The sequence below is a fragment of the Homarus americanus genome, unplaced genomic scaffold (assembly GCF_018991925.1).
Source record: "Homarus americanus isolate GMGI-L3 unplaced genomic scaffold, GMGI_Hamer_2.0 scaffold26351, whole genome shotgun sequence".
Lineage (NCBI taxonomy): Eukaryota > Metazoa > Arthropoda > Malacostraca > Decapoda > Nephropidae > Homarus > Homarus americanus.
In genome coordinates, this window is record NW_024724368.1 from 8,425,940 (window position 1) to 8,448,428 (window position 22,489).

The following is a 22,489-nucleotide window of genomic DNA, read 5'->3' on the forward strand; positions in this document are numbered from 1 at the left end:
CTTCAGGGGTGAGTACAGACTGAGGGTAAGCTGACCCAACCTTCTCACCTGGTTACAAATCTTGTTAATTACGAAATTATCCAGTTTGTACATACCATTACTCAAATTCATGTTGACGGATTCGGTATGTTTAATGAGACTAGTTCCTACTGTCAATTGATTTACAAGGTAATATTGAGGAGGCATTATCCCAGTCATTGCAATGCTTATTATCCCTCAAATGAACAGAGCATCGGATTCCTGTTTGTTCATATATATATATATATATATATATATATATATATATATATATATATATATATATATATATATATATATATATATATATATATATATATATATATATATGCTGATAACCACAAGAAAACACTTAGTTCCCAAGCGCTTTCGTGTAATTCACATCTTCAGGGGTGAGTACAGACTAAGGAGAAATACATAACAAGGCATATATATACAGTAGAGGGGGGTGAGATCAAGTCCCTAGGGGACAGTGAGTGTCCACAATGGTCTGGTCACTAGGTAGTGACCCTACTAATCTTCATAAGCACCACAGCAGTCTGCACTAGCAGAAACGTGTGGTGGATAGACCACGTTGGTCATCGTAGTTTCTAGACTAAATAAGTCTTTACTTTTATGTTCATTATTTTGTCACTCGGTTGAGTCATTTAATTGATCAGATTTAATTTGTATTTGTTTATTTTTGTACATACTGCATGTATTTCACTATACCCCATAGTAATGAGGTGATGATTTTGGTGGGATCTATTCCTTGGACCTGTTATACAAAGAGAAGTTGAATTTGTGATTTTGTTAAACCCTAAGAGGCCAAGGGTCGTAACAAAAACAAAGACGAAAGCTAAGGTGCTCCGTTATTTCCCTTTTCCCGTGTGATTTTATCAAGATATATATATATATATATAAAACAGGAAATATCTACTTTTCAGGAAAGTAGATACATAATTTTTCGAAAATTAGATTGTCATAGAAAACGGAAATTTATCATGGAAAATGGGAAATAACTACTTTCCGGGAAAGTTGGTTATCTACTTTCCCGATAAGTAGATTTTCTACTTTTCGGAAAGTAGATTATCGACTTTTAGAGGAAGTAGATTATCGAATTTTGGGGAAATATTACCTAATTTTGCGAAGTAGATTATCATAGAAAACGGGAAATTTATATCATAAAAAATGGGACAAATCTACTTTCCGGGAAAATAGATTTTCTACTTTTCGGAAAGTAGATTATCGACTTTTCGGGGAAGTAGATTATCGACTTTTTAGGAAATATTACCTAATTTTTCGAAGTAGATTATCATAGAAAACGGGAAATTTGTATCACAGAAAATGGGAAATATCTATATTCTGGGAAAGTTGGTTGTCTACTTTTCATAGAAAACGAGAAATTTTTATCATAGAAAATGGGAAATATCTACTTTCCGTTAAAGTTGGTTATCTACTTTCCCAAAAAGTAGATTATCGACTTTTCGGGGAAGTAGATTATCGACTTTTGGGGAAATATTTCCTAATTTTCCGAAGTAGATTATCATACAAAACGGGAAATGTGTATCACAGAAAATGGGAAATATCTACTTGCTGGGAAAGTTGGTTATCTACTTATCATAGAAAACGGGAAATTTGTATCATAGAAAATGGGATATCTACTTTCCCGAAAAGTAGATTATCTACTTTTCGGGAAAGTAGATTATTGACTTTTAGGGGAAGTAGATTATCGACTTTTTGGGAAATGTTACCTAATTTTACGAAGTAGATTATCATTGAGACCCGAGTTCGAGTCCCAGCATTTCTCTCTTCTTTTCCTTTTTTCTGTTTTTAGTTTTTTCGTTATGGGACACTATTTTCGCTGTATTATATTCTAAAAGTTAATCAAAAGTGAAATTGGGCCATAAATTTGACGTTTTTAGGTATTTTAGCGTATATTCATGTTCAAAGCTTCGAATGTTTCAATGAATCATCAAAATGATTCAATGAAGCTTCGTGACGTCACTCTCAACCTTCATATATAAAGTCTCGACCAACCCATTTTCGGCCCATTCTTCACCGACCGCTCCCCACTCACTGGCTGCAGCTGACAAGCAGGTAAGCTACGCACCTCGTCTCCATTATATACGTGTAAATTTTTTCCCTGACTATCTACAGTCAAAATGGCCAAAAGAAATGGTTATTATTTTGGGCAGTGTTCAATATACTTAATTATGGCGTAATAAATGCTGATTTCAGTAAAAAAAAAAACTTGCCAGCCGGTTGTTGCAGTTCACTTGCCTCCTAGGGTCGTATCCCCAAGTTTCACTGGGCTGTAAGGCCTAGGGTACTTACTTTGCAGCTTAACAAATACATTAATATGGTTTAGTATTATATTAAGTGTTTCTCTAACGTCTAACCAGTAATTTTTTGATGTTTTAGGCAAATATACCGCCAAATGAGCCATGACAAACGAGCCTAAACTACAAGCCGGTGGCGGGTAACGAGCGTAAACCGTACATCAGTATTTACGTAATAATTAACCCACTTTTGGCGGAACCGGGTGGTCATAACTCCATAATTACGCATTTCCCCAAACGGTCATCTCCACCACTGTATTCAGCATTGAAAATTTGCGCTGCAATGACTAGGTTCAACATAAGTATAACGAATTTTTTGCGGAATTAATATATATTTTGTACTGGCTAGTTCTTTGTTTACTCTATAGCTACGATTTCTGGGAGTTGAAACAGAATTTGTTACGGGTTTTGGCGGGGCAGGGAGCCGGGCGAGGCGAGGTGAGGTTGAGAGCCGGGCGGGGTGAGGTGAGGCGAGGTAGAGAGCCGGGCGGGGTGAGGCGAGATAGAGCCGGGCGGGGTGAGGAGGCGAGGTAGAGAGCCCGGCGGAGGTGAGGGTGGGGGCGGGCAGGTGGGTGGGGTGAAGGAGGGTAGAGCGGGCGGGGTGGAGGGGGAGGTAGAGAGCCGGGCGGGGTGAGGTGGAGGTGGGTAGAGAGCCGGGCAGGGGTGGGAGTGGGGTAGAGGCGGGGTGAGGCAGGTAGGAGAGCCGGGCGGGGAGGGGAGGTGAGAGCCGGGGTGGGGGTGAGGTGAGGCGGGGTGAGGGGTGAGAGCTGGGCGGAGGTGGGTGGGAGGTGGGAGAGGGGTGAGGTGGGTGAGGAGAGCCGGGCGGAGGCGGGAGGGGCAGGTAGGTGGGTAGAGAGGGGAGGGGCGGGGTGAGGAGGGGAGAGCCGGGCGGGGTGAGGTGAGGTGAGGTAGAGAGCCGGGCGGGGTGAGGTGAGGTGAGGGAGAGCCGGGCAGGGGAGGTGAGGTAGAGAGCCGGGCGGGCGGGGCGGGGTGAGGTGAGGTAGGGGCGGGTGAGGTGGGGAGGCCGGGCTGGGTGGGGTGGAGGTGAGAGAGCCAGGGGAGGTGGGAGGTAGAGATGGGAGGGGGAGGTGAGAGTGGCCGGGCGGGGCGAGGTAGGTGGAGGTGAGGGAGCCGGGCCGGGCAGGGCGAGGTAGGGTGAGGTGAGAGCCGGGCGGGGCTGGGCAGGGGCAGGAGGGTGTGAGGTGAGTAGAGAGCCGGGCGGGGCAGGAGGTGGGGTGAGGTGGTGGGGAGGTAGAGAGCCGGGCGGGATGAGGTGAGGTGAGGTGAGGAGGTAGAGAGCCGGGCGGGGTGAGGTGAGGTAGAGAGCCGGGCGGGGTAAGGAAAGGTAGAGGCCGAGACGTTTCAGAATACAGCATATATTAACTTCAGTAACATTAAGGATTCCTGGTAATTTTTTTGAAAGTGGACAACCCTGGATTTTACCAACGGAAAAACACATTGCTCAACAACCAAAAAGCACCCAAACTAACCTAACAGCGTAACGTAACCTAGAGGTCTACTTGTAAAAAAAAAAGCCGGGTTCCTAAAATATATGTTAAGATGTACAGTATATAAAGACACCGTTAAAATGCATTGGTAAATAAGGCAGCGACCATCTAATTAACCTATGGAAAATGTAAAAATGTTTGGCTCGCCTGAAGATTCATTCCCAGCTTATTTCAGCTGAAGATCAATTTAACCTTAGCCAAACTACGTATTACAATGTGCTGGTGAATCTTTTTCTCTTCAGATCAAGGAATGACTACAGATCCAACTACAGTACAAAAACCTCTGTTACTGGTGTGGTGCAGTACGAGGTCATAAGTTAAGTGTGGTGCAGTATGAGGTCAAGTGAAGTGTGATGCAGTATTTAGGGACAACAGACCACGAGTGAGAAGTGAAGCTTCTACACAGTATTATTCTTAAAGGTCAATTAAACGTTTTGTGTGAAGGTGTGGGTGGGTGTAGCCTGCTATGATGTCCTTTCATGTTTTGTGAAGGAGTGTTGGTGGTCATTTAACTCTTTGTGTGGGGTTGTGGGTGTGTGTGTGAATTGTTGTGGTGTCATTTAACGTTTTGTGAGAGGGTGTGGCGTGTTGGATACTGGTTGGGGGTGGGGTGACTGGTGTATGGGATAGGGTTGTGTTCCCATATGAAGGAATTGTACACGAGGTGGGCAGGTGGTTGTGGTGAAATTTGTCATTCAAATCAAGTGTAACCAAGCTGTCGAGGGGGACACTTAAGGGAGGGAAGGTCTAGTAAGAGAGCTGTAGTAAACCTTGTGTATCGTCCATGAAGCAGTGTAGAGGTGTTGTACAGTTGTGTAACAGTACTGTATTGGTGTTGGTGAGAAGTAATTTGAGTAAACTAATGTGGAGGTAATGATTTATGTAAAAAAGTTGCGGACAGGTTAAGTACATGTGGTCTAGTGGTAGATGGAAGTTGCTAGTTTAATTTTCATTCTACATAAATTACAACTTTAAACATGTTGCAGGTGTCAGCTGATGTACGTGAAGGCCAATGTTGAAGTGACAGAACCTTGAGCAAGATTTAACAAGCAGCATGTTACTTCAGCCTCATCAGTTAAGTTACTTGTATATCTTAGCTAGTATGGTCATCCCATAAACCACTCGACACTACTACTACACTGGGCAGTGGAGGGGGTGTGCGTGGGAGGAGAGGGGGGGGGGGGCTGGCTGGCTGATTGTTTGATGGAGGGCTCTGGAGGACTGTGTGTGTGTTGGAGGACTGTGTGGACTGACTTTAGACTGATCTTATAGTAAAATTAATATTAGTTGTAGTAACATTACGTATAAATATACAGGATTGCATGCCTATTGGTTATTAGAAAATTAGTAGTAGTCTAGTTGTGAATGTAACCAGTAAAGCAAGTTGTTGTGGTTGGGTTTCGACTAACTTTACTAACCTAACTTAACCAGCCTAACTTTGATTAAATGCAACTAACCTAGACTGAACCAAATCAGTATTAAGTTATCTATTATACAGTAAATATATTAAAAAACTTATTGAAGAACAAAATTTCAATTTATTTCACCCGCCATTCGTGTTACTGATCACGAATACAGAAAGTTAATTTTGAGGCGTGTAAACTATAAGTGATAATTTGTGGACAGTTTAAGTATATGTGGTCAAGTGGTAGATGGATATTGTAGGTTTAACATTTATTCTTCATAAATAGCAACTTTAAACATGTTGCAGGTGACAGCTGATGTACTTGAAGGCCAGTGGAGAAGTGACAGAACCTAGAGCAAGATTTAACATCCAGCATGTTACTTCAGCCTCATCAGTTAAGTTACTTGTATATCTTGGCTAGTACGGTCATCCCATAATCCACTCAACACTAGACTCCTACACTGAGCAGTGGGGGGGGGGGGCCTAGCTGACTGTGTTGGAGGGCTGTGTGGACTGAAGGTAGTCTGATATTAGAGTAAATTAATATTCGTTGTAGTGAAAGTATAAATATACAGGACTATATGCCTATTGGTTATTAGAGAAAACTAGTAGTAGTAAATATAGCAAGTAAAGCAAGTTGTTGTGGTTGGGTTTCAATTAACTTTACTAACCTAACCATCGTAACTTCGATTAAACTAACCTGGACTGAACCAAATCAGTATTAAGCTATCTATTGTATAAAAACCTTTTTTTTGTCCAAAACATTTAAAGAACCTTAATTCAAACTATTTTATGAGCCACTTACGTTTACTGATCATGAATACAGAAAGTTAATTTTCAAGTTAAATAAAATTGACTTTTGTAAATTATTAAAATTTGATAACTTGTGTATAGTTGGAGTCTGTTTAAATACAGCTGGTAGAAGGGTATCGCCTTTTTCACCTTCATTCTACATTAATAACTCGAAATATATTGTACGTGACAGATGATGTACTGGAAGGCCAACGTAGATGAAGTGACAGAAGCAACCTTGAGCAAGAGGTAACACATGTTAATTCAGCCTCCCCAGTTAAGTTACATATGTCTTCGTATGGCTATCCCAAAAACCACGATGTAAGAATGAAAATGAGTGACTTGCTTTGTGAGAAGGGTTGGGGCACTCGTACGTTGGGCAGTGGAGGGGCGCTCGTGCACCGGCGGTGGTGGTGTGCTCATACAACGGTTGAAAGTGAATGTCATAAATTTGAGTAAAATGGCATGTACTGCGAAGGAATGTTGTGGATGATGCCTGTGAGAAGACTGCTGCAGCCATAAGAGCAGGAATGTTGGTGCTCAGGTGTAAGGTGTTATAGGAGGGTGCTCAAGTGTATGGATAAATGTAAAGATGCAAGTATAGAATGCAAGAAATTTGGTGTAAATGTTGTGTATTAGTGATACATTAATGTTAATTAAGACTAATCTACATACAAATCTCATTGCAGGTGGTTGGTGTAAAAGATCGATGTACCAGATGTGAAGGCAAGATGGCCTCGGCTACTGTTCTCTACTGTACTGTTAACCATCCCACAGCCCACACCTTCATGACCACCATCTTATTAAGCACAGATTTATGTATACAATTAAGAAATGAGAAAATATTAAAGTACAGTAAAATATTTAAGAACGTATAAGTAAGCCTCGAGTCAAGCCACACAGATTAAAATAGGGTAGATATATTGTGTAATGGTTGGAACTTGTAGAGAAAGGGAATATAATATTGGCTCATTATACAATACATGTTCATAATCAAATAAACCTGAATAAATTTGACATCTTTTATACTCCGATTTTGGAAAAGTAGAATAATAATCTTGTAAAATGGTGGGGTGTAAATTATATGGATCCCTGCGATGCCAACATGATAGCCTATATATTTTTATCACCAATTGACATCCAAGTGCCAGCCTATGTAGAACCGTTAAAAACTAATTCCCTATTGGTTATGCAAAATCAAAACGAAAAAGATGACCTCAGGACTGTACCTACAGATGGCATTGTATTTCATTTCAGTGTAGTTATTACAAAATGTACATAAGAAATGCATCTTTATGGTCGTGTTAGACAATGACACCTCGGACAACAGCTGCGGACAACAGGTGTCGATGTTAATTTTGAAATTCATCAGCCATAGTCCGTAAAGATACGTTTTTTATTCTGTATACATACTATTATTTTGAAAGTAATGTATACATACTAGTACATGAAAGTAAAGTACAGTAAGGATTGTACTTACGGAATGTTGACAATCTGGACACTGCACACCAATTGTTGATTGGAAGTCCGTTTTGCCTAAAATTTAGAAAATAAATCCTTGTAAAATTATAATTAAAATTATAAATGTACTGTACTATTATGTACAACACAATGTAAATTAACTTCGTTGTACAAAAAGCTATAAACTTTGAAATCCAATGGTCATGTTTAAAGTTGTAGTGTTTTGAAATTAAATAATTTTAGGTCAAATATAAAATACAGGATGTTTGGTTGTGTGTGTGTGTGCATATCTTGAGAAACTGTCCTGGGGCCCAAACTCCAGCCTGGGATAGATGTGAGAAGGGTGTTGAGCGGTGTAACTTTTTTGGAGTGAGAATTGTGAACTCTTGGAACAATCTGCTAGTTGTAAAAGTAAAGTAAAGAGCAGGTTGGTTGTTGCACTGAAACAGCAGATGACAACATGCACCGAAAAAGCCGATTTTTCTGTGGGATATTTACAGCAATTAATTAATTTCTTCATGCACAAAGCATGTACAGACATTTTAAGTGTTAAATGATCAGTTATAATTGTTTTACCTTGCAATTTCCCTCCCCCTTCATACCCTGCGCACTACAGGTGGATTAGTATTGAAGAGAAAAAATATAAACAATATACTTATAATAATGAAAAAGGGTGCTACTATAGCATGCAGGTTACAAGAGGTTTAAGCTACACTAGGTTTGGTAGGATTAGAATAGTTAGGTTAAATTGGGTTGGGATAGGTCAGGTCAGGTCGGATTAGGTTTGGTTGGGTTAAATTAGGCCAGGTCAGGTTGGGTAAGATTAGACTAGAGATATCTTTGTAGACGGCACACACTAGTAACTCCATAAACAGTTCTTATATGGTTTTATTAATTGCTATCATCCAAAGATCTATGGAAAAAAACGATCATAACTAAACCACTACTCCTGATGTTACCTACCTGCTGCAGTATTACCGGAAAAAAAAATTGTACAGGTTTGAAAGTTAGGTCAGGTTCTAATAGGTCTCTGTGCATTCTCACTTCCATTTTCGTGTTCGGTATCATAAATATTTCCAGAAATTTTGGTTCAATTCCATAAATTATTTCTGGTATAAACCTTCACTCAGCTCACTAATGGTGGTAAAAATTCGTTGCATCCCAATTGTATAAGATAATTTTCTGGTGTATTTTGGTGAGGTTATGGTAGTAGGTACAGTAACTAAATCAACTATCTGCATACTTTGTGGGAAACAATATGAAACCATGGACGATAAGTTTTGGTATACGAGGGCTGTCGCTAGTCGCACGTAAAATTTCGGAGCTTATCGACCCCCACCCAGTTCAGACCACCACCACAGGTAAACAAATCATGGTGACACTTGTGACCGAGCGAAAGTAATAATCTTGAAAAATTAATATCTCGGTTATCCTTAATATAAAGTGTCTTAGAATTGTGTAAACATTCTGAAATACATTTTTAATACGGAAATAAAGACCGGTGTGATACTATAAATTCACCCAAACTTAATATATGGTGATTAAATTTATAGTTTTATAAGTCACGACAAAACTTTCCTCCACGGCTCACTCAGGCAAATGGCTCGCTAGAGACGTCACTGATGTGTTATACCAAGGAAAGAATATATAGAGAAACCTGTACTTCATTCAATTAACGTTCAGCCCCGACTGCTGCGCCATCTCTTGATTTAATTTTACAACAAATATTTAGTCTTCATAGAAAACGTTGTCTAGATGGAGCTTGTCTTTAGCGTAAACTCCTGTCATAAGCCATATACATTTTTATTCATAGCAGCCATTGCATAAATATACATGATTGTCTGCTTATACATTTATATATTTATTCATTCACAAACAATGAAGTTCCTTAAATAAGAGGAGTCAATATCATGTTGTACAGTACATGAAATAAATAAGGAACTTAGGTGGTAGCCCTGCTGCTGTATGGCATCACGAAAGTTGTGACCAAGTCCCAGGTTGCTGATCTGTCGTTCGTCATTTACACACAATTGTAGGTCTCAATTATTTCTTTTACTTGACAACACAACATACATATAGCGTTTCTCACTTATTTTTTTTTTATTTCATTTTTAATTTCTTTATAGTTCTTTATTATTATTGTTAGTATTATTATTATTTCATTTGTATTATATATTTTATTAACTATGAATAATTATTATATTTTCGCCCCAAGCACCGATGTGGGTCAGCGACCTGTGCCCGGGTGGGCTAATCCCCGAAAAAAAAAGTAAAATAAATAAATACATACATACATACATACATAATAGTTTATAAAACATCAAAATCAAGAGGGCAGGTAGACCTAATCTCCATGATATCCACAAAAAGTAGAAAGCAGCAATAATAAAGCTAAGTTTCAGTCTTCAAAATATATATAATTCAGGGTGGATAAAGCCGAAATACATTACTGTACATGTTTGAATGTTTTGATAAGAATCACACACACACTATAATTTCTTTAAATTTAAGACGCTATACAGCTTGCTAACACTTCCTACTACGATCGGGGAGATAAACGTTAAACTTTGTGACGTAGCACCTCTTCCTTCGACTATAATGCTCATTTTACATACGAATTATCACTTGCTCCAGATCCTTGAATAACCCAAGCCACTAGTCCTCATCATCACAAACGAGGATGGTATGGTGGAAAACTGGAACACCTTGCCCCAGTTGTCACCATATACTGAAGTGTTGTCATTCAGATTAAACTGTTACCTAGTTCAAGATAAGGACAGACCATGGTGCAACTATTACAAGGGAAATTACAACGGGATGAGGGAAGAGATGAGGGGTATCCACTGGCCTGACTCATTTAGGCACAAGAACGCAGACACTACGCTGAATATCATAACTAGTAAAGTGACCCATTTCATTGATAAATATATACCTAAGACCAAACCCAGTGCCTCTACGAATACGAGGGGATCCTCTCACATGAACCATGAGGCGGTCGACAAAGTTAAGAAGAAAATTCAAGACGTGGGTTGGGTCAAACGATCAGCAGGACAGGAGGATGTATGCAAGAGCCAGAAACCAAGCAAAGGTAGAGTGTAGAAGGGCTGAAAAAGAGTTCTAGAGGCTGGTTGCAAGGGAGGTCAAGTCAAACCCAAAGGCGTTTTACCGCTATGCAAAGTCGAAATTAAAAACGCGAGTAGGAGTATCAGACCTGAGGCTTGAAGATGGTAGTTACACAGATTCTGATCAGGATAAAGCCGAGGCATTGAACAGCTTCTTTACCTCGGTGTTCACAAGAAAGGATGCGATTAACCTTCCTGCGTTTGAGGACAGACAGTTCGACACAGTATTGACCCACATTGTGTTCACAGAAGAGGATATTAGAAACAAACTGCCAAAGCTAAAGGTCCATAAGAGTCCCGGCCCTGACATGGTGCACCCCAGAGTGCTAAGAGAGTCGTGCAACGAGCTTGCCGAGCCCCTGAAGATCCTGTTTTGTAAATGCCTGGATGATTGCTTAACACAATTGCTCAAGGCATTGGATATTTGGACCCATATTCTGGAACGGGGTGGTAATATCGACAATATATACCTAGATTTTGCCAAGGCTTTCGTCAGTGTACCCCACGAAAGGCTGAAAATCAAACTGGAAGGGTACGGAATTCGGGGAAATGTCCGAGCGTGGATAGAAGACTTTCTACATGACCGCAAGCAGTGTGTGGTGATTAATGACACGAAATCATCATCTTTACCTGTCACAAGCGGGTACCACAGGGCAGTGTATTGGACCCGCTGTTGTTAGTTTGTTTCATAAATGACATGCCTGTCGTTGTACACTCCTCCATACAAATGTTTGTCGATGACGCCAAGTTATTTCGGGAAATCAAGAACCATGCGGACTGGGAAGAGCTACAGAAGGATCTCTGTGAGCTCCAAGAATGGTCGAAGAAATGGCTGCTGAGATTAAATGTCAAGGAGTGTAAGAGGATGCACCTGGGGTGTACCAACGGTAAGGAGGCGTATCATATGTCCCAACGGGATGAAAAACTGCACTATTTGAGACTGAATGTGAGAAGGACCTACATGTAGGTGTGTATGTTGACAATGAGCTGAAGTTCTCGGGCCATTGCGAGAAAAAGGTAAATCAGGCAAATAAAATATTGGGTCTTATAAGAAGGTCGTTCGGATACCTAGACAGTCCGTCCTTCGTAACGATCTTCAATAGTGAAGTGCTTCCCCATCTGGAGTAAAGTCACCCAGTCTGGTCCCCGAGATATGCTAGGGACTGTCAGTTGGTTGAAAATGTTCAAAGGAGGGCCACCAGACTGGTGCCTGCACTTCGGCACCTCAACTACCCTGAGAGATTGGAGCGCCTGAACTTGCCTAGCTTATACTACAGACGGGCAAGGGGCGACCTAATTGAGGTGCATAAGCATCTCAAGGGGCACTACTCAGTCCAGTGTTCTTACTTGGAGCTGGCGGACGCTCGCCCCATAAGGGGTCACAGCTCAAGATCTAAGAAGCCGCAGGTCCAGAAAACTGCGAGGGCAAACTTTTTCGGAGTGAGAGTTGTGAACTCTTGGAACAATCTACCAGAAAGTGTTGTGAAGGCACCGAGTGTGAACTCTTTCAAGACCAGACTTGACCAACACTGGAGCAGGTTCAGGTACATTCAGGAGCCGGTGCATGCCCAGTACTTGCCATCAGTGCGTAATAGAGACGTGACCGATCCCCCAAGCGGCTAACGAGCCGATCAGTGGTGAAGAGGATAAAAGTAAAAGTAAAAGTTTACAGCAATGGAATAGTTCATTTTGACATGAAAACTGTACTACGTTAAGAGAACAGATAATGTAATGCTCTTAACCTTGGAGCAAAATTGTTATACATTGCAAGATTTATTTTAATCTTTCCATTATTAATCATCCAACAAACTTGTTTCTTTTAAGTAGTGATATCACTGTTGTATGGTTGATTTTTTCACATCCTAATAAATAATGTGGTAGTGTACGTGTATCCCTAAGATGACACAGTTAACAAGGTTGACCCGCCCCTCGTTCAAATTAATCACAGTAAAATATTTTCCATGTACCGAATAAACACGTCACAGAGATTCAGATGGCCCGCCAGTAGAGTGACCAATCCCTGCAGACCACGACCAAAGGTGTTTCTGTGGACTGATGAGCTGTACTAACACACTAAGACAAAACCAAAGCGGTATATAGAATCAGAAGCTCCAAAAGGCCATTTGGTATTCCATTAACAGCAGCAGTGTTGTTTATTCGGATTCTCTTAAATATCTATTAGTTAACAGTTTGTTGTTATCATCCGCCTATACTGTGGTGGTCGCCTGAGAGACATAGTACGGGGATATAAAATGACAATATTTGGTTCTCATTACAGAACCGCTTACTCATTATGGATATTCTTCGTTTCACTGGACGTAAATATTTGGGGTAAGTAGTCCAAATTGTCCGTTAGTAGTTGGAAATTGTTTTAATGGTACATGTGTCATAGCAGAAGTCGTACCAAGTGTTTCATACAGGTTCGTAATGTTACCAGAATCGACTGTTATCTTGACACCCTGGAGTATGATACATTGCCTCCATTTTAAAAGAAGTTATATGGTGTTTGTGTATGTGGAACAGCCAGTACCTGTGGATTTGGTGATACACAGTATTTTAAGTACTGTACTGTATTTTAGACTTTGAATATGGGTACAATATTTTGCCTTGAACCAGGTCTTTTAAATACTTGACATATTTGCTATTAGAAACGAATCCAGAAAAAAGTCACAGATAAAACCTAACCTAACCTAACATACTGTACATGTAATGCCATCATGTATAAAGTGTGTACAAGTCACACATTGTTAGTTATAAGTGACTCGAAATATTTTGGGTAAATTTGCATTGTCACACCGTTCACTTTTAGCAAGTAAAAAATATATTTTTCTAGTGTATTTGTGTGTTTAGACCTAATATGATCTTCATTTTTGGCGGAAATTAGCCGGGTTTTGTAGCGATGTTTTTTCGTTTGACGTTTTCCGAAAAAAAAGTGGCTAGGCGACTAAAAAAAAAAAAAAAAAAATTGAAAAACAAAAACCTAACCTAACCCAACTTAACTGACTCGCCATATGATGGAATCACCTAGTTCTTGTTCGTCGTTGCATTCTGGAATTCTTACACAACGCCACATATGTTGGTCTTTGCGATATTTACATTCAGTCTTGCTCTTGGTACACTTTACTGAGGTTGGAAGAACACCATGCGATCGAAAAAATGCTATAGTTTCTACGTTTTTTTCCCAAAAACTCGCAATCAGCTCCATATACTTTAAGTGACATCCATCGCAGACTTCCATGATCGGAACTGAACTTGAATTTCAAAATATGAGACCCAAAATAAAACTCGATTTTGATTTGGCCAAATATACTCTGAATTAAACCCAAAATCATTTTAATAGGTTCCAAAAGCAAAAACGCCTTTGATTGGCCACGTGACCTGCACGGGTATGCATGCGCGTGAAGATTTATGAAGGAGACGCGAGAGACACGCAGTGTTGGGTGAGAGGCAGACGATAATGGCGGGAGGTTAATGGAAGAAAATAGAATTTTTTGGGAAAAAGCTATCTCTGTTGTTATACATTTCCGCCGGTAATGTAATAAATGAAAATTACCTTATAATTAAACGTCTTATTCGAATATGATAATAGATTAGTGGTAGGAATGAACGGTGTGTAAACGCAATAATACCATATTTTGTTTTATTACTTAAACTGGATGTACCCATGAATGTCTGGGGGTAGTTTTAAATTTGCTGCCATTTTCGTGGCTGGGATAGGGAGCCATTCGTTCTAGAGACAGTAATTTCTTTTACCTGTATTGTAAATATGTGTGTGTGTGTAATAATAATAATAATAATAAACGGTTTATTAATAGAGTTGCAGCCGGTGGCTGAAAACATACAGACTTACATTTGATTTAGACATAATGATATAATACGCAGTGAATACATTTACAGGGCTGTACAGTACATAAATCAGGAGTTGTTTATTATTTTAACAATAGATGGGATGGTGCTGTTCTTATAGCTATCGGTGCGGGCTCTTATGGGCTGAATTTTGTTGTAGTGGCGGACTGCGCGAGTTGGGTGGGGAGCTGCAGGAGGTGGCGATGACGAGGGTGGTGCAGTAGTCCCCTGCCAAACCTTTCCAGTGCTTGGTGGTGGAGGTCACTGAGGGATGGCATTTCCAAGGTGGAGAGAGCGTTGGTGTAGCCGGAGTGTGTGTGTGTGTGTGTATCGACACACACACACAAAACACATACAAATAAATAATAACGAAAATCCTCTCAAATAATCAAACAAATTTATGAAAAATGTGAGTCTACCCTCAAGTCCGTGCTTCATTACTTTATTAATAAAGCACGAACTTGAGGGTAGACTCACAATTTTAATAAATTTGTTTCTGATTACGTGAGAGTATTTCCCATTATTATTTATTTGTATGTGTTTTGTGTGTGTGTGTGTGTGTGTGTTTACACACACACACTTACAGGTATATACCGTACAATATTGTACAGGTAAAATAAATAATTGTCCTAAGGGCAAACACATAAAGGGAATATACATTTCATTGTACATAAGTTAAAATGTAAATGCCCTCCGGTGCTCAAATGTTATTCGTGGATTTGGCTATTCGCGGCCATTTTGAGAACCTACCCCTGCAAAATTTGGGGGGAGGGGAGGGGGCTTACATTTATCGTCTGTTTTAATTGTCCATAAAAATTCAAAGGAGCTTTTGAAAAGTCTGGCATATGTCCAATCACAGAAACAAACATGGCAGACTTACCTCAGTGTCTCTTCCATAGATTAAAGGAAAATAACAAAAGTGATAGTACAGTACTGTACATGTATTGTATTCCTTGTGCACTATTTGCCACTTTCACTGTAATAAAACTTATACAGTACTTCTATATTGAAAGGTCCTAAAGTTAAAAGTTCAGGAGTGCAGGAGGTACTGTACTGGTACCTCATATAGCTACAGCCCTCCTCCATTGCGTATTCCTACAGCGTGAATTCACTTGTACACACAAAATAAATTTGACCAATGTATTTGCCAAACACGGAAAATTCTAACTTATGCAGTTCATTAACAGGCGGGCTCTCATATCTGCATTCTGTCTCTCTCATCCTCAGTCTTGCCTAAGTTGTAGCTGCACTAAGAGCTGTGCTGTCCATGTTGATACAGTCCTGTACAGTACTTTTTGCTCATACTGTATACTGTTTTTTTGGGGGAAACAAACCCTTCAACATTATGGCTTCTAAACATACAGTATCTCCAAGTGAGAGTGGAGTAAAGAAAGGTCTCAAAATGATGACATTAGAAGAGAAAATTTAAATTCTCGATAAGTTACAAAGTGGCATAGGTCCAGCAGCGGTATGCCATGAACGAATCCACCATCTGCATGATGAGGAAAAGATTCATTCAAGTGTGAAGGCTTCTGCATCTGTGAGTGCTATTTACAGTACACTACTGTTTTTCCATTTTTATTTTATATTGTGTGAATGTCTTTATGCTTGATTTTATAAAAAATTTAGGTCATAGGCAATAGAGTACAGTCGGCCCTTAACATACGCAGGGGTTACGTAACAGAGATACCCGTGGATGTTAAAAATCTGCGTATATGTGCTGCCCCCCCAAAAAACCCTGCCCCCCAAAAACCCCTGCCCCCCCAAAAACCCTGCCCCCCCCATGTCCTTATTTACCTTATATACCTGTGTGTAGTTCGAGTTTTTAAGACCAAATTATTTGGCAAAAAATTGAGGGTCGACCTCTAAACGGGTAATAGTTTCGTTAGGTTGAAAAATATTTACCAGTAACTACCAGTAAACAATGAAAACGACGCACCAACGCACCACCAGCGGTGAGTGTCGGTACAGTTGCCAGGGCGGATCTCTTGCGTCATCATAGCAAGCCCAAAGTAGCCAAATGCATGGTATGGTATGCACAGGATGATGTAAAACATAAAGTACAGTTGGCCCTTAACATACGCGGGTTTAGCATACACGGATGGATTTGCAAATACGCGGATTGCCCCGCTGGAGGAATATTCTGTACATTGAAGTAATTGAAGTACATTCAAAAAGCGCGCTATTCAACTCGCGCGCGGCACCGAACACAGGACACCGCCCGCTCCCGCAACCTCACAGACACACGCATAGCTCTCCCTCACTCAATCAGTCTCGCTGTAACCACGCTTGTGTTGACATCAGCATTGTAGTTGCAAAAATATTACATTTCCGTGAATGTATTATATCAAACACAGTATGAATAGAATATCACTAATATAACAGGATTTTAACCGAAAACTACTAAAAAAACGAGTAACATATCTTGAACATCGGAAGGTTAGGTAAAGTCTTTTGTTTTCATGTAGTTTATCCTAATTTACATTGGAATGCATTACGTTTCAGCAAAACTACCATTTATTTCTGAGAATATGGAAATGTAATATTTTGCTGAAATGACGTACGTATTACAGTGGAAAGTAACGAAAGCAATGACTCGCTTTCTTTCGTTCTAAAGATGTTACCGTAATCGCTTTTCGAATGGTTTTCAGTTAAAAAACTGTTGTATTACAATATTATTCTATCCTAATTCACTTGTGATGCAACAGTTTTTTAACTGAAAACCATTCGAAAAGCGATTACGGTAACATCTTTTGAACGAAAGAAAGCGAAAGTCATTGTTTTCGTCACGATTTTATCCCACTTTCCACTGTAATACATACGTCATTTCAGCAAAAATATTACATTTCCGTGAATGTAGTACTGTATATCAAGCACAGTATGAATATAATATCATTGTAATATAACAGTATTTTAACCGAAAACTATTAAAAAAATGAGTAACATCTCTTGAACATTGGAAGATTAGGTAAAGTTTTTTGTTTTCGTCATGTATTTTATCCTATTTTACATTGAAATACATCACGTTTCAGCAAAACTACTATTTATTTCTGAGAATATATTCATTCAGGCACAGTTTAGGTAAAATATACATGTGCTGTAACATTTTTTAATTGAAAACGATTCGAAAAACACGTACCCTCTAGCCCTGTTCAAGGAGAAGACTGGGAGGAGCTGTTTGGTGCTTAAGACGATGACAAGGAAAATGATTTTGATGGATTTTAATGAAAATATTCAGAAAGACCCTGGCACTGTCAAGGAAAGTGGCTGCTGAAGGCTTCCAGGACATGGCAGAGGACGAGATTAGGGAGCTAATTGAAGAGCATGACACTGAGTTGACCGAGGAGGATCTACAGGAGTTAGTAGACTCAGGCAAGGAAGAGGAAGAGGAAGTGAAAGGGAGAGAGGATGAGGAAGAACACCAAGAAATAACGTTGGAGAAGTTGGGGGAGATGACCAGGAATATTGAGGCACTGAAAAACCTGGCCTATAGTCCCGTATGGACCCCTCCATGCTGCGTGCCCTGAAATTCATGCGAGGGATGGATGACGTTTTCGCTCCATACAAAAACATCATGGAAGAAATGAATGAAAGAGACGACAACTCCCCATCACCATGTTCTTTGATCACCGAAGGAGAGATTTAACACCATCAATCACTGGCGGCAGTGAGGAAGCAGCTGAATCCACCGTCGCCCCCACTTCACCACCCGTTATGGACTTGAGTGACGATGAGCCCGATGACCCCCGTCCTGTCGCCGAGGATAGGTAGGGTACAGTAAAGTGAAATTTTTATCTCTTTTTTTTTTTAATAGCTTTTCTTGCCGTGTTTATTGTTTGTAAAAATGCACAGCACAGTACAGTTCAGTACTGTACATAGGAAGTGGAGGTGCAGTTATTCACAAAACATTTGTGTTTGTTGTCGGCAGTAGTGACGGTGAGGAGGCGGAGGAGGGAGCGAGTTAGGAGGAGTGGTGACCTTGGACGCGGGAGCAGGGACGAGATGCCAGCCAGTACATTACGGGTGTATTAATTGTTTTTATAGCTATTTTTGCATTTTAATATTAAATACTGTACATTACGTTTCAATAAAACTACCATTTATTTCTGAGAACATGGAAATGTAATATTTTTGCTGAAATGATGTATGTATTACAGTGGAAAGTGGGATAAAATTGTGACGAAAGCAATGACTTTCTCTTTCTTTCGTTCAAAAGATGTTACCGTAATCGCTTTTCGAATGGTTTTCAGTTGTGGGATTATAAGGCTAATGATAAGATAGATTATTATTGTAATACAGTACGAGTACAACAGTTTTTTAACTGAAAACCATTCAAAAAGCGATTACGGTAAAATCTTTTGAATAACGAAAGAAAGCGAAAGTCATTGTTTTCGTCATGATTTTATCCCACTTTCCACTGTAATACGTTCGTCATTCCAGCAAAAATATTACATTTCTATATTTATTTTTGAGAATACGTATATTCATTCAGTCACAGTTAAGGTAAAATATATTTGTGATGTAATATTTTAATGAAAATACGGTATCGTAGTTTTCTTTTGTTTCAAATTTAATTAACAAAGATTGATGTTTCAAATGTAATGAACAAAAATTTATGTCCAGTATCTATAAATAAACTTTAATAAATGAATACTCTATGTTTTACATCGTCCTGTGCTACCATACCATGGATTTGGCTACTTTGGGCTTGCTATGATGACGCAAGAGATCTGCCCTGGCAGCTGTACCGACACTCACAGCTGGTGGTGCGTTGGTGCATCGTTTCCATTGTTTACTGGTAGTTGCTGGTAAATATTTTTCAACCTAACGAAACTATTACCCGTTTAGAGGTCGACCCTCAATTTTTTGCCAAATAATTTGGTCTTAGAAACTCGAACTACACACAGGTATATACGGTAAATATGTTAAGGGCCGACTGTATTCATTTTTTAAAGTTTATTTATAGTTACTGTACATAAATATTTGTTCATTACATTTGAAACATCATTCTTTGTTAATTAAATTTGAAACAAAAGAAAACTACGATACAGGTACCGTATTTTCATTAAAATATTATATCACAAGTATATTTTACCTTAACTGTGACTGAATGCTGGAAATGACGTACATATTACAGTGGAAAGTGGGATAAAATCATGACGAAAACAATGACTTTCGCTTTCTTTCGTTGTTCAAAAGATTTTACCGTAATTGCTTTTCGAATGGTTTTCAGTTAAAAAACTGTTGTACTGTATTACAATAATATTCTATCCTATCATTAGCCTCATAATCCCACAACTGAAAACCATTCGAAAAGCGATTACGGTAACATCTTTTGAACGAAAGAAAGCGAAAGTCATTGCTTTCGTCACAATTTTATCCCACTTTCCACTATAATACGTACGTCACTTCAGCAAAATATTACATTTCCATATTCTCAGAAATAAATAGTAGTTTTGTTGAAACGTAATGTACAGTATATAATATTAAAATGCAAAAAGAGCTATAAAAACAATTAATACTGTACACCTGTAATGTACTGGCTGGCATCTCCACTCGTCCCTGCTCCCGTCAGTCACCACTCCTCCCCGCTCTATCCCTCCGCCTCGTCAACATCGTCACTACTGTTGTATTACAATAATATTCTATCCTAATTCACTTGAATAAATACTACGATACCATATTTCTGAATATTTTCATTAAAATCCATCAAATTCATTTTCCTTGTCATCGTCTTCAGCACCAAACAGCTCCTCCCAGTCTTCTCCTTGAACACGGCTAGAGGGTACGTGTTTTTCGAATCGTTTTCAATTAAAAAACTGTAACATCACATGTATATTTTACCTAAACTGCGCCTGAATGAATATATTCTCAGAAATAAATAGTAGTTTAGCTGAAACATGATGTATTTCAATGTAAAATAGGATAAAATACATGACGAAAACAAAAGACTTTACCTAACCTTCCGATGTTCAAGAGATGTTACTCGCTTTTTTAATAGTTTTTGGTTAAAATACTGTTATATTACAATGGTATTCTATTCATACTGTGCTTGATATACTACATTCACGGAAATGTAATATTTTTGCTGAAATGACGTACGTATTACAGTGTAAAGTGGGATAAAATCGTGACGAAAACAATGCCTTTCGCTTTCTTTCGTTCAAAGATGTTACCGTGATCGCTTTTCGAATGGTTTTCAGTTAAAAAACTGTTGCATCACAAGTGAATTAGGATAGAATATTATTGTAAAACAACAGTTTTTTTAACTGAAAACCATTCGAAAAGCGATTACGGTACCATCTTTTGAACGAAAGAAAGCGAAAGTCATTGCATTCGTCACTTTCCACTGTAATACGGACGTCATTTCAGCCAAAATATTACATTTCCATATTCTCAGAAATAAATAGTAGTTTTGCTGAAACATAATGTATTTCAATGTAAATTAGGATAAACTACATGAAAACAAAAGACTTTACCTAACCTTCCGATGTTCAAGATATGTTACTCGTTTTTTTAATAGTTTTCGGTTAAAATACTGTTATATTAGTGATATTCTATTCATACTGTGCTTGATATAATACATTCACGGAAATGTAATATTTTTGCAACTACAATGCTGATGTCAACACAAGCTTGGTTACAGCGAGACTGACTGAGTGAGGGCGAGCTATGCGTGTGTGTGTGTGTGAGGTAGCGGGAGCGGGCGGTGTGCAGTGTTCGGTGCCGCGTGCGATTTGAATGTACGTACTTCAATTCCTTCAATGTACAGAATATTCCTCCGGCGGGGCAATCCGCGTATTTGCGAATCCGTGAATGCTAAACCCGCGTATGTGAAGGGCAGACTGTCTATATGTATATATATATATGTGTATACGTATATATATATACATACCGTATATATATATATATATATATATATATATATATATATATATATATATATATATATATATATATATATATATATATATATATATATATATATATATATATATATATATATATACACACACACACACTGACCCCTCCGTTAACGAACTCAATCCGTTCCAGAAGGTTGTTCGTTAACCGAAAAGTTCGTTAACCGAAACCATTGTTTCAATGGGTTTTTGGGTAATTGGTTCCAGCTCACCGAAAATTTCCTAAATTCATCAAAAATGGTAGTAAAGTTCACTTACTTTGAGGTGTGTATGTAGAAGGCTCCTGGATGATGATGATGATGATGGGATTTAGAATGGGGGTGGAGGAGAAGGAAGAAGAGAAGGCATTGGGGTGGAAGAAAAGTCACCCCATGGCGCTATTTCACCCAAAAAATTTTAGCTCTCTTGGTGTAATTCAAGATTATTTTGTTTAAATATACACTGCACTGCATTATATAGTCAATATGTAAAATATATTTCAAAATGACCAATAATTTGCTTGGAAACACAGAAAAAAAGCATTTAGTTGAAGAGAGTCTCAAGCAAGATGTTACCTCCAGTGAAAACAGAGAGACAAACTCCTGTTTGCTGTGTTAAGAGGCTGGATGCCGCGCATTAAACTAGTCACTTTACCTTCAATTATGTTAAATAATTGTCAAAATGACTAAAAAATTGAATATTAAACTTTTAAAATTATTGAATAGTATAAACTTCTTGATATTTACTAAAATAGTAAGGAATTTAAGCCCTAGAACCGATTAATGTATTGGCGGACTGATACTAAAGCTGGTTGCCCGGTCAGTGCAAGCGAAAACATGTTGAGGTCGGTTTGTAAGAACTTCGTTAAGCGAAATTTTTTTCGTTAAACGAATTGAAGATCCTTATGGAAGGCAGTTCGTTAATCGAAATTACGTTAACCGAGGTGTTCGTTAAACGAGGGGTGTGTATATATATATATATATATATATATATATATATATATATATATATATATATATATATATATATATATATATATATATATATATATATATATATATATATATATATATATATATATATATATATATATATATATATATATATATATATA

General features: G+C 38.7%; 1 protein-coding gene and 1 long non-coding RNA gene across 2 annotated transcripts in view; both read left to right on the forward strand.

The window, feature by feature from the left end:
- The first annotated feature begins 1,727 nt into the window (after window positions 1-1,727).
- On the forward strand, window positions 1,728-6,724 carry LOC121864258. The gene is made up of 3 exons (XR_006088573.1): window positions 1,728-2,097; window positions 4,834-4,921; window positions 5,559-6,724. It is a non-coding gene; the product is annotated as an uncharacterized LOC121864258 (long non-coding RNA).
- Window positions 6,725-12,728: 6,004 nt separating this feature from the next.
- Window positions 12,729-22,489, forward strand: part of LOC121864259 (dnaJ homolog subfamily C member 3-like) — a 44,904-nt gene continuing 35,143 nt past the window's right edge. Inside the window, exon 1 of the mRNA XM_042363338.1 lies at window positions 12,729-12,958. Within this exon, the coding sequence (XP_042219272.1) occupies window positions 12,880-12,958 (79 nt within the window). The 5' untranslated portion in view covers window positions 12,729-12,879. The remainder of the gene's footprint in view (window positions 12,959-22,489) is intronic.